Source organism: Helianthus annuus, chromosome 5 (assembly GCF_002127325.2).
Source record: "Helianthus annuus cultivar XRQ/B chromosome 5, HanXRQr2.0-SUNRISE, whole genome shotgun sequence".
Classification (NCBI taxonomy): domain Eukaryota; kingdom Viridiplantae; phylum Streptophyta; class Magnoliopsida; order Asterales; family Asteraceae; genus Helianthus; species Helianthus annuus.
The window spans coordinates 85,752,754-85,766,014 of record NC_035437.2 but is presented as its reverse complement, the minus strand read 5'-3'; the positions used below and the strand labels follow the sequence as shown (position 1 = coordinate 85,766,014).

General features: G+C 39.6%; 1 protein-coding gene and 2 long non-coding RNA genes across 4 annotated transcripts; 1 reads left to right on the top strand and 2 right to left on the bottom strand.

Moving 5' to 3' along the window:
* Positions 1-1,950: 1,950 nt before the first annotated feature.
* Positions 1,951-5,754, bottom strand: LOC110943069 (F-box/kelch-repeat protein At1g16250-like). The gene is made up of 2 exons (XM_022184828.2): positions 5,205-5,754; positions 1,951-2,622 (listed from the first exon to the last, which is right to left on the bottom strand). The coding sequence occupies exons 1-2, from the start codon at positions 5,747-5,749 to the stop codon at positions 2,052-2,054; spliced, it is 1,116 nt and encodes a 371-aa protein (XP_022040520.2). The 5' UTR covers positions 5,750-5,754; the 3' UTR covers positions 1,951-2,051.
* Positions 3,519-4,588, top strand: LOC110940488. Its single transcript, XR_002593249.2, has 2 exons — positions 3,519-4,024; positions 4,290-4,588. It is a non-coding gene; the product is annotated as an uncharacterized LOC110940488 (long non-coding RNA).
* A 4,999-nt stretch (positions 5,755-10,753) lies between the features above and the next one.
* On the bottom strand, positions 10,754-12,948 carry LOC110940489. Of its 2 annotated transcripts, none has more exons than XR_002593250.2 (3): positions 12,395-12,948; positions 11,869-12,291; positions 10,754-10,795 (listed from the first exon to the last, which is right to left on the bottom strand). It is a non-coding gene; the product is annotated as an uncharacterized LOC110940489 (long non-coding RNA). The 2 variants fall into 2 exon arrangements; XR_004892981.1 differs by having other exon boundaries at positions 10,767-10,806.
* Between the last annotated feature and the right edge of the window lie 313 nt (positions 12,949-13,261).

Sequence of the window (13,261 nt, the reverse complement as noted above, 5' to 3'; positions counted from 1 at the left end):
TGGGCCTAATAGTCTAATATACTGAATTAAAAAAAAATAAATGCCGTTATTTTGGAGATTGATTGTATCCTCGTTGTCTTGGGCCCCACCCAAGGAACTTTGCGGCTTCCTCCCCTTCTTGGAGACGCAATCGTCTCTGACTTCTCCTGTCACGAGATTACTGTCAGTTCCAAGGTTGGAACCAGCATTAATTACTCCTGACTTTTCGATTCCAACCATCGGATCCTGTCCTGCCACCCGATTGTTGTCCGGAGGCTCCTAGGAGTAATCTCCGGTCGCACCAATTTAGGGTCGTTCACGAGCCGAGCCGAACCGAGCGGACCTTTGCTCATGCTTGGCTCGTTTACAAACCGAACAGAGCAGAGCGGCTCATTTAAAACCGAGCCTCAAATCAAGCGAGCATTTTTCGAGCAGTAAATATTCCGAGCGAGCATCGAGCGAAGTTCAAGCGATTTGGACAACTGTGTCGCCCGATTTAAAATATGCTAAGAGAGATAGTGACAATCTTGGGTCTCAAGTTTTTATGTCTTTAAACACAGGCACATTTCATGACATAACATTTTTCTTATGAATAACAATGTTGTGGCCGACAAGGCGATGATCTAATTGCACGAACAATGACATTGAGAGTAGGAGACGATTGACTTAGGGTAACGACATGAAACATTGAGGCGATGAGCAGACTGTTGTTTATCGGTTTAGGGTTCTACTTTTAGACTTGATATTAATTTTTTTTATTGGCGTGATTGGGCTAGTACGTATAGATATAGCTATAAATTTGTACATAGTGGACCAAAATATAATAGAGTGGTATATATAAAACTATAAATGTAATTTATATTTAAGTATATATGTATGTGTAATGTGTGTATATATATGTATAATTCATATTTGTGTATATATATATGTGTATATACATGTTTATATATGTATGTGTATATGTATTTGTATATATGTACTAATTAAAAATAATAATTCGATCCGAACCGAGCCGAGCGGACCTTTGCTCATGCTTGGCTCGTTTACAAACCGAACCAAGCAGAGCGGCTCGTTTACAACCGAGCGACAAATCGAACGAGCATTTTTCGAGCAATTTCCGAACGAGCGTCCAGCGAGCGACGAGCGGCGAGCGATTTGAACAGCCCTACGCACCATTGAGATCGTTAGGCAGATGATTCTCCCTGCTACTGTTCACTGGGGTCGACACAACTTCTTCCGGGATATCCACTTTACCGATATTGTCCGGGACCCAATCACTAATCTCTTCTTCTATCCAGACACGGAAATGCTTATTCTTCCAACGTAACGTAATGTGCTCGTGTATCCTGTCAGATTCCCCGACTAGTAACTGACAAATTGCCGTCATCTGCCTCCACCTGCGACCCATGAACAATCTTCCCGAACTGCTCCGCTATACTGTTAAAAACGATGTTTCCAGCCAGATGAATAGGAACTCCTTGAACCCTAACCTAGGCCAGTCGTTCGAACAGAAGGGACTAGCTGTTCCATGAATCTAAGTTAGAGAACCATGAGTCCTAGGTAACATGGTCCAACAAGAAGTTAACACACGTTCCTTCGTCATCAAATTTGAGCAACATTGATAAACCTCCTAGATAACTTAACGATACTCCCGGGATTCTCTTCTCTCCAATAAGATTGTTAAGATTTCTTAATTTTGTGAGATCCCTACACCTACCCACAAGGGCTCTTCCCATTACCTCCTTGAATGCGATCGTATACCCTTGGGTTGAATAGATTTCTCACATTGTTAATGGAAACCGTACATATTAAAATCATAAAATGTACGCAAAAACCTTGAACAAACCAAAAAAGATTATGAAATGTTATTTATTTTGAAATGTACACACAAACCTTGAACAAACTCAAAAAGATTATGAAAATGTTATTTATTTATTAAAATATCATAACTTTATTATCATCATTTAGTATGCAAGTTTATTTTACTTTTATACCGTACATTATTATTATTACGTTGATATTTCCAAACACAATAGTATTACACGATGAGGACCCTGCACGATGTTGCCTCATTACTCATGTCTTTTGTAAACACAACAGTGACAAGAAAGGACCTTCTCACCATCCTCCATCTTAGGCTCGAAACTCATCCAATCACCACCGTATCCCGCAGTGTTGAACACATGAACTTCCGACATATATTTCGATGTTTCACCGATCATTCTATATCCAGCGAAAAAGTACAAGCACGTCCCAATCGGAGCTATGGTAAGGTATAGTGGTTCCATCAAAGGCCGCTTTGGTGATGTCACATCGAGCATGGATGTTGGGGACGAAAGTGATGACCCGTCGACCACGTTCCACATGTTGAGGTCGCCGTCGTATTTTTCGATGTACCCTTTCCATTTTTTGTAACAGTCACCGGAGCTGAAAAGCTTTCCTCCAACAACCACAATTTGATTAGGTGGGACGTCTAGTTCCCACATCCGTGGCAAGAACTGCCACGTGTTTGTCAGGGTATCGTACACTTCAGCCGAGCTCCGGGCCATAGAAAATGGTCCTAGGGGTTTGGTAGCCCCTAGGTCAGCAAAGCCACCAACAGCGTAAAACTTGTCTTGCCATGTCACGCCAACACACTTGTACCTATTAGATAAAATATATTAGCTACACATAATAATCAGTGGCGGACCCAGGAATTTTTCTATAGGGGTGCGAAACATTTTTAAAAATTTTAGGCCCCTAGGTATATAAGTAAAAAATCGGTTCGTATCGGGTCGGTTCGGGTCGGGTCATGTAAAACAAAAGAAATTGCGTCATAACGTCCATACTCATGGTTCCTATCACATACAGATTGATGCATAAGTTCATCGCTCCATAAAATAATGTTTCAATTTTAATTTTCAACCCTAGAAATCGTGTGTAATCACCCTAAAAATCATCTAAACAACATAATCACCATAAAAATCATCTAAACAACCATAAACAACGTCAAAACACATGAAATTTCAAACCTCTTTAAGAATTTTGTTACCCTTTGGTGTCGGACGGCGCTGGTTCGCGGCTGCTGATGACGTGCTGTTGTGGTCGATGATCGCTGGTAGGAGACGACCCAAGAGAGGGATGGCGGGATGAGTTCTAAGGGACTATTGGGCTTATTTTAATTATTATAGTTTGAACTTAGGTTGAATTTGGTTAATGGGCTAGTAATTAGTGGGCTAATTATGTTTAATGAAATAGTGGGTTAAGGTATTGGGTATTTGGGTTAAGTTGGGTAGTATAAGTTTATAGGGTAAATTACTTTTTGAGTCCCTGTGTTTTATAGGTTTTAACCACTTGAATCCAAAAGCAAAAAGTTTAACGACCTGAGTCCCCATAAACATTTTCTTTAACCATTTGAGTCCAAATTTCTAACACAGTTAGAAATTTTTAGTTAAATATTGTTAAATGACCTAAATACCCTTATAATTAAAAAAATAAAAAAACTAATTTATTTTTACTTTCTCTTTCTCTCTCTTATAAACTTTCTCAGATCTTCATTTCTTCATCTTTAATTCTCTCTCTCACCACCTCCATCCCACCACCACACCTCCATCATCAACACCACCGTCAGCCATGGCTCCCTCCAATGCTTGATGGCTGGTCCATCTCCTAGTTATCAGGTTCCCCAACAAAACCCCATCACCGGAGACACCACTTTCAGAGATCTCGCCGAGGATATAGTCTCCGTCGATGGTATGACCCCTTAAATGTTTTTGTTTTCGTGTTCGCCAGAATATTTAGTCAAAGGCTCGGTCAATAGTGCCAAACGTGTGCTAGGTTTCGGAAGGTCAAAAGTTGCGTTTCAATCTCAGATGGTCAACGCTTTTGACTTCCCCAGAAAGTTCACTGTCTGCTTATCTTCTCTAAATCTTTGTCTTACACTCCATTGATGTCAGTGGATGGGTACTATGTGAATGTTAATTCCATCAACATCGCCGCCGCTACAACCTCCAATGCCGAAGAATCATTCAGTTTAATTTGAGTGCTAATAACCCTAACGGAAAATGTAGGTTTAATCTATCTGATCACTGGCTATATGAATTGTTTTTATATCTATTTTTTCTGAATTTTAGTTTTGTGCGTAATTGACCTAGATTAGTGAAAATTGGATGTTTAATTTTTTGAAATAAATTATATGATGCAATTAAGGTTCACTTCTAGGTTCACAACAGTTTTGCGAATGCTTGATTAAACAGATCTCTATGCAACTGCTGAAAGCTTATATATTGGTCAGGACTATATATCCTTACATTTGTCTCATTGTCTATTAGATCACATTCACAAAGTTCAGCTAGCGAGGAACTCTGTCACGTTGGTGGGGGTGAGACGGTGGTGGTGGGTGTTTGGAGGTGGCGGTAGTGCGATGGTGGTAGCAGTGGTGCGGATGATGGTGGGGCAGTGGTGGGGATGGTGGCTGTGCGGTGGTGTTTACACAGAGAGAGAGAGAGAAGAGACTTGTACTTATGTGCATATAAGACTTGTACTCTGTGTGTAAATAACCAAATTACCCTCATAGTTAACAGACTTGGTGGATGGAGTTAGAAATTTGGACTCAAATGGTTAAAGAAAATGCTTATGGGGACTCAGGTCGTTAAACTTTTTGCTTTTGGATTCAAGTGGTTAAAACCTATAAAACACAGGGACTCAAAAAGTAATTTACCCAAGTTTATATAATTTAGGTAGTTTTTTTAATTAGAGTTTACTAAAAAAATTTAAAATATAAATCGAAAACATTTTTTACCTAAGGTGTGTGGACGAAAAATTCCAAGGGGTGCGGATGAAAAAATTCAAGGGGTGCGGAGGAAAAAATCCAAGGGATGTAGACGGAATTTTCAACGGAAAATAGCACTAAATTTTTTTTTCCCGGGGGTGCACCCGCCCACCTTGAGATATATGTATGTCTGCCCCTGGTGTCACATAATTACAAACAAACAAGTAGAATCCACTAATAGTTGGGGTAGAGTTGAGGATGGTGGGATAACTGCAAACATTTTCTCAATTCAAGGATAGAAAACTCTTTCTATCTTAGGGGCAGAGAGGCTACTCTCGTTGAAACCTTCGGCTCAATATTTTTTTTTTCTATATGTACCGTAAAATAATCCAAATAACTTTTTTAAAAACATAACTACAATAAAACCTAATTAATATGTTATTGCATAAGTAATATATATTCTATCTAATAGTACCTTGACGTCGTCATGTCTGGCAATAACTTCCACTCGTCAAGAGCGGGATCATACACTTCAGCTGACGAAACGGCCCTCACACCACTGGTTGTGCTTTTTCCGCCCGCGACATATATCTTGTCGCCGCTAACCGCGCATGCAAAGTCAAACCGTGGTTGTTTAAGTGGTGAGCATGTGGACCAAGTGTCATCTAGAATACTATAACGTAGAACATGCTGATGGACTTGTAGGTCATCTATGATCACATGATCATCATAGTCATGTCCTTCACGTACTTGTTTACGGCAACATAACCCACCAATGATGTAAATGAAGTCACCCACAATGACCATTGCATAGCCTTTCAAATCATGATTTTTGGCTAGTGGTATTGAGGTGATTCGATGCCATTTGTTGCTTGCCGGGTTGTAGCACTCGATCCAGTTCAACTCGGTCACATCAGGTGATGGAGTTTTAGCTGAAAACGAGGCGTAAACAAGGTGTAATTGGGGTGAATCTTCATCTTCTTCGATTGGTAGCCTAGAAGATGAAGCAAAGGAGCCCATGGGAATTGAAGTGTATGGGGGGTGAGGCTGTCTGTAGACAAGAAAACGTATCAAGTCGGGGAATTAGACAACTTATCTTGAATTGATTTATATAGCTCTAGAAAATAGATTTAGCGTCAAAATCTATGCATCAAGCTTTTGCCTTCTATTCTTGGTCGTTATTAGACCATGTGTAGTGGTGAACAAAAATAACGCCCACACCATGGGGCATTATCCGACACGTGGCATCCCAGTCAGCATGGGGCATTATTACAAAAGTGGTGTAGTGGGAATAATGCCTAATAATGCCCCTTCCAATTATTAAAAAAAAAAGAAACTAAGGCTGGTCAAACACATGTCACATGCAAAAGAGGATTTGTCAGACCCAACTCACCATTGATTGGCCACATGCAAAGCTATTAGGCGTTGTTATTAAAACGCCGGAATCAAAGTTTTGAATTTTTTTTTTAAAATAATGCCGGGCGTAATGGGTATATGGGCGTTTCCGGGCATTTTTTTTTCAATTTAAAAAAAAAAAAAACGCCCCACTACGGGTGGTCTTATTGTTGTTTCTAGGACCTCTTTTTTTTTTTTTTTTTTTTTTTTTGATTATTTAGTGGCTCTTATTTAAACTCACTTCGCGTTATAGTCTTTGTCAAACATAACAAACTTTTACATTAACGGACAACCTAGAATTTCTGGATTAGGTTATGTAGTTGATTTCTATGTAACTTTCTTTGTTATTGGCGTTTGATTCTTCTCTATGTTTCAGTATAAAAACCAAGAATGTTGTCATATGTTGCAAGATACTTGGGAAATCCAAGGACGATGTAAAATGGTCAAATTACTATCTTTAGACTTGTGACTTTCCTTCTAGATTTCTTTTTGTTTTTTCCCTCATCGAAATATATAGTTTATTTATAAACCATCTAACTTACTTGGGTGTCACGAATAGATTACTATTAATTATTATCAATCTGATTCGATTTGTTTTCTTTGAACGTTAATTTTTAGGAGAAAAATAAAACCCAGTTGTTTAGTTGAAACGTGGTTCTATTTCTTTTCAAACACTTTAATCCGACGTTAGAAACTAATACGTACGACACTGTGACGTATCCTAAAAAGATTACACGTGTAATTATAAAAACAAACACACGTCCCAAACTTGTTGATTTCAAAGAACATAAAGAATGATATGCCGGTGAAACAAAGAATAAAACGAACTTACAACAACAAGCCTTTCAAATACGACGGGGCTAGACGGGTGGGGGACGGACCCCATACCCACCAACCTACGCCCACCACATCCAAACTGAATAGCCATATCCCTAATGTCAATTGTACTCACGACTACTCAACGACAACTTATCACTAATGCACGAGATCCGCAGGTAATTAGCAAGAGATCTGTTACGAACCAAATCGTAATCAAACGATCCAAAGAAAGAAGATAAGAGCTCCAGAGAATTTAGAGATTTTTAGAAGAGACTCAATTCATCATTTTCCTATCTACTCAAAAACAACTACCTACTACGTACTATTAGAATATTTGTATATTTGGTAAATATTGTTAACCTATTATAGGAGATCCTTTAGGAGTTATTTACGTAATTAATCATTGTCTTGTATTGTATATAGTTCTCCCTATTGTTATGAAAGATTGAGGGACACGGATTATTGAGAAAACCATAAGTGATTTTATGGTATCAGAGCCAGCTCTGCAATACCTAGTCGCCTCATTTTTTTTCTTCCTTCTGTTTCGACAGAAATCATGTCCGACAAAAACGATAAAGCCACCATGTCACCTGAACCCAAAGCTCCATTCCTTCACCCAGCATATACAGTCACCAACATCCAAAATAACGCTCGAGGGCACATTCCTCATGGGTAAAGTTGTTCAAATTTCATGCAAAAGTGTACAAAGTTTAGGATCATCTTGACGAAACTCCGCCACCAGAAGAGACCGATGAGAACTACAGTTCTTGGTATGAAATTGATGCCCTCATACTTCAATGGATTTATGCCACTTTGTCCGATGACCTTATGGTTTGGGTTCTTGAAACCGATGCCACGGCACGAACCACATGGGTCAAACTTGAAAGCATCTTTCTCAACAACAAAGGTTCACGTGCTATGACTCTTGAATGCCCTCAAACTTCAATGGATTTATGCCACTTTGTCCGATGACCTTATGGTTCGGGTTCTTGAAACCGATGCCACGGCATGAACCACATGGGTCAAACTTGAAAGCATCTTTCTCAACAACAATGGTTCGCGTGCTACGACTATTGAACATGAGTTCACAAACTTAACACTTGGAGCATCTTCTTCTCTGGACAACTATTGTCAGAAACTGAAATTAATTGCTTATCAACTCGGTGATGTTGGTTTTCCGGTAAGCGAAGCCAGACTTGTAATGCAATTGGTTTGGGGGCACCCATCCGAATATGATGTTACGGCTGCGATTGTCAACCAAAATTCACTTTCGTGGGATGAAGCACGAAATAGTCTGCAACGGGAGCAGCAACAGCATGCGGCTTATCAAAACTAGAATCAATCTGTGCATGGTACTCCTCAAAACGACAATCACTCCACTCAAGAAAACACTCAACCTCCGACTGCATCAAACGACACCCCTGATAAAACCGCTACCAAAACTACTCACAGAATTCTTATGATCTAAACTGTAACCGTGGCCGTTGACGAGGTTACCAATGCAGACGTGGTTGATCCCGTCAACAACAAAACAATCAATGGTGGCAACATACTTAGAAACCTTCACAACCTCAACCGACCCAATATGCATCTTGGCATGTGCCGCCCACACATTACCTGTCCCAAGCATGGGCCCCACACAACCACCTCCCTCTTATCCACAAGCCCAATTCAACCAGGCCTACATGGCGTATTAGTAAGACCAACTACCTTTCGTGTCTTCCCAGTCGTAAGCCCAGTTTTAGAAAGCCCAATTTCAGCAGACCCAGCCGCAAGCTCAGTTTCTAGATCCAAATGCCCTCAATGCTCTAAGCCCAACAGATTTGGGAACAACTTTGTCAATGATGCAGGTCAACCTTCTAGCTAATCCTGGTAAAATTACTACTCCTTTGTCTTTTTCCTCTAGTACTATTCTTTTTGGCAATGACCAAAAATTTCCAATTTCAGGATCTGGAAATGCCCTACACACCGTGTCCAATAAAACTTACTAGTTAAACAATGTCCTTCACTCACCAACGGTTACCAAAGCCTTAATTTCCGTTCAAAAATTTACACGTGATAACCAAGTTAGTATTGAATTTGATCCTTTTGGTTTCTCTTTGAAGGACCTCAAGACGGACACCCTCCTTTCACGCCATGACAGCACAGGGGAGCTTTACCCATTCACACCACCTTATTATGCTTTTGTTTCAGCTGCTTGATATATGGTAAAATACACATATTTGTCCCGTCTAAATTGTATAATTTTTGTATAGGTTTTATTTATTTTTAGAGTAAATTACAAGTTTTGTCCTTTATGTTTGTCCCAAATTTCAGGCGCTGTCCTTTACCTTTAAAATTGATGAGTTTTGTACTTAATGTTTGGAAATGTTGCACGTTATGTTCTTTATGGCAAACCCAGTTATATTTTTCAGTTAAATTAAGTCATGTGCAGGGCACATGAGGGTAGAAATGTAATTACACCTCCCACTTGTCTTTTCCCTTGTTTAAAACCTCATCTACCCCAATCCTTTCACCTGTTTCAAATTAGGGTTCATCATCACTTTGCAAATTAGGGTTGTCGCCATGGTCAACTGCTGTGGAAACTCACGAGTTCATTCCCCAGATCTGTAGTGATTCTTTTTCCTAATAAACTTAACTGATCTAACATAGTTTCCGCATCCTGAAGCGAACCCTCTACATTCAAAGCAATCAAATCCAAAGCATCTGACTCAACATCCAAATTCTCCTCTTCTGAGATTTTCCTCAACTTATTAACGATGTCACCATCTTTAATTTGTTAAAAAGATACTTCTGGCAACGCGACAAAACAGAACGTGGTACATTATCAAGATCGGTAGTTATAAAGATGAACACAATGCCTGAAGATGGTTCTTCAAGAAACTTTTGGAATGCCAACCACAACTTAGATGGTAATAAGTGGCAATCATCGATAACATAATGTTACACCCTGACTTTTGCGGAAGCGTGGTTTATTTGGTGTGACTTCTTAATACCATAGCAACAATCATAACAATGCTATATGATAAAAACACGAGATGTTTATCCATTAAAAGAGTTTAGAAAGTACCACAACAACATTGTCTGAAAACATCAACATTGAATTAAGTTACAAACCATTACGTGTTTAAACGAGTTCACAAAGACTCAACAAAAGTACTTAAATAAAAACCTGAGTTTAGAATTATGTATCCCGTCCAGGAAAGGAATACACCCTTTAAACTCAACAACCCTGGATAACATCTTTTATTCAGACGCAACTTAACGACACATGCATACCCTTCCAGATCCACTAGTTCCCTGAAATACATGTAGTTTGAAAAATTAACAAAACTTGAGCGAGTTCATGTGTAAGTGAGTATGTATAAACCTTTGTAAACAATGTATGTATGAAAGTCCCTGGTATGTAGCAATAAGGAAAAACTGATCACCAATGGGTTGCAAGGCCAATGGTATGTGTCAAATTGGTGCAGGAAGACTCAAACCTAGCAAATTTGTCTCCGGTATGAAGACATAGTCACCACTATGGGCCGCCCCGGCCTCACGGGTGTGGGCTCGCTACACCCAAATAGATCTATCACTCATGTCCCTTGGTCCTACAATGAGGATTAATGGCCTTAAGTGTCATGCCCACCACTCACATGATCGCGTAGTAAAAACCCTCCTTAAGCTAACCATACCATGTAAATAAATGTCTGTAATGATTGTAACATGTATTTCACCCCCGAAGTATAAAACTGAAAACAGTTAAGAGAAAAGGGGGACATGAACTCACCTGAATTGTCTTGTGCAAAGCTAGCTAATTACGACTTCGTGATGTCGTTTCCAAGACGAGACTCGCTAGCGTGCATTCTACAATATTCCTAACACGGAATATCTTATAAGTTTCTAACCAAAAGCGGTAACTAACTACGTGTCATCGAGCTCTACCGAATCGTTGACCGAACGATTCGACGATTAAGTTGTTAAGGACTAACAATCAATAAGTCTTTGAAAGACTTGGTTTTTGAGAAATTTCGAATATAAAAATATTTATACGAAAATATAAATATATTGGTAGGATAGTGTTAGTCGTCTTGAGAAGTCGTTGCGTATGTAGCAATTATTTGTATGAAAATATCATGTAACAAACTTGTACGCGATCTATATGATTTATAGTGTGCCGTTTAGGCGTTTTTGAAATACATATAAAAGTTATATTTATTTTATAATAGTATCATCGTTGGATGTTTGAAATAAATATATAAACTATATTTATTATTTTTTTATAACGAATACAAGTTGTTTGATGTTTGAAATAAATATAAAGGCTATATTTATTTTGTAAAAGAATCGTCGTGTTTTTGATATTCGAAACAAATACAAAATCTGTATTTATTTTTATAAAATGAATGCGTGTTGTTTAGTAACTGAAATAAATATATAATTAGATCTATTTTTATAAAACGAGATTGGCTTGTTTGTGGTTGGAAATAACATATGAAATCTCATTTGTTATCGGCATTTGAAAATAAACATAAAAGCTATATTGATTTTGTAGAAGAGTTGTCGAATTTTGACGTTTCAAACAAACATAATGACTATATTTATTTTTGTAAATAATATCCGCATTCGCAGTTTTCGTATGTTTGTAAAGCGTCGTCAAAAGTAAGTGCATATTTGTATTTGTCTTTCTAAAAGTTTAATTGAATCCGAGAGTTTAAACGCATTTGTTTTACGGGTTTTCTCAAAAAAACGGGCAGAGTTTCCTCTGTTTTTGGACGCCCCCGACAACACAAGTTGTCGTTATTTTTCAAAATTCAATCAAAATTCAATTACCAATATATCAATTTGCCAAATATTTCATAAAATGTAAACTACAATCATGTCTGTTCGAGCTCGTTATCACGTAATATTAAAATTATAAAAATAACATAATTATTTACCGCGCCAAGACTTTACCAAAATCTCGTGTCGAAAAGCTGAGTTGACCGAGTCAACCGGGTTGACCGAGTTGACTCGCTGAGTTGACCAAGTCAACCGGGTTAACGTAGTTAACCGAGTTAACTGAGTTAACCGGGTTTGACCCGAGTTGAGTTGGCCTGTAAGCTGAGTTGACCTGAACCGAAGCTGTTGACCGATCCGAACCTGTTGACCTGCTTTGATCGTCTTTGACCAGTCAACCCATTGTGTTGACTGGGTTGATCTGAACTCCGATTCTGAACCGGGACCCACTCTGCTCTGAAATCGATCTGAAATAAGACCCGAACTCACTCGAACCAGAAGCATGATTAACCACCTCCTGCCGCCACCGCTGCCGGCGTCAGCTACAGTCGTGAGCCGCCCCCAGTATCCACCCGAGTCATCACCTAAATTACATAGATCCACAAAAGAAAAGAAATGGGATTAGCACAGTGAGGAACCGATACGTCGACCCGAAAACGAAAGAAAAAAATGAAAAGATATTAATACAATGATGCACTCATCGGAGTTAGTCACCACCATCACTGTCGTCGTGCCGGCGCGACTCCGGCAGTCGTCGGCCACCTCCGCTGCCGCCTCTCTCTTCACTGCTCAGTCCCTCTCTGTCTCTCTCTCCTCCCGACTCTCTCCCCTCCCTGATTATAGCCGCCGCACCACCACCGGACAGTGGTGGTGGTGCTCCGATCGTGAATCGACGAAGAAAGGAGCCGGGGGGTGTGCTTGGTGGTTATCGGGTTACAGGGGAACCGAGTAAGGGGAGGGCCGTCGCTGGGACCCACTGCCATCGCCGGCTCCGCCATGTCTGGCCGGAGTCCGGCTGTTCATCTTCAACGGAGAGGGGAAAGTGAGGGTTCAAGTGGGTTTGGGTGTTTGTGAGCATCAGGTTGTGAAAGTGAGGACCTTATGTGGGTGTGTAGAAGATTTCGAGAGGGAGATAGTGAAAATGTTTGGTTATTTGTATGTGTGTATATACTTGCAGACAAAGAGGGGAGTAATATGTGTGTGTATTGTGGGTTTATTCGGAGATGAGGAGGAGAGGATCAGGCTCCGTATTAATAGAGTGGAAGGTTTTTATTGCATTCAGGTTAATTGCTTTATCCTTGGGGATAAGATCTCTTGAAGAGATTTGCAAAGATCTTGTGGAGATCTTACAAGATTTTGTATAAATTTGAAAATATTTTTTAGAGATTTAGCATGGATTTTGATGAGATTCGATGAGATCTGGATAATATTTTCAGATCTAATATATTATGTGAGGTTTAGGCTTGTGGGTTTTGGGCTTGGGCCCGAGGCCAACAAGCTCAATCCCCGTGTTTAAGCGGCCCGTAATTCCTATGAGACCCGTTATCAAAACCC

Bases quoted from the DNA above. Each gene is read 5' to 3' on its own strand.
- LOC110943069 (XM_022184828.2), bottom strand. From the start codon at position 5,749: ATGGGCTCCTTTGCTTCATCTTCTAGGCTACCAATCGAAGAAGATGAA. The intron at 2,623-5,204 runs GTACTATTAGAT...TTTATCTAATAG, and splicing joins CCAGACATGACGACGTCAAG to GTACAAGTGTGTTGGCGTGA.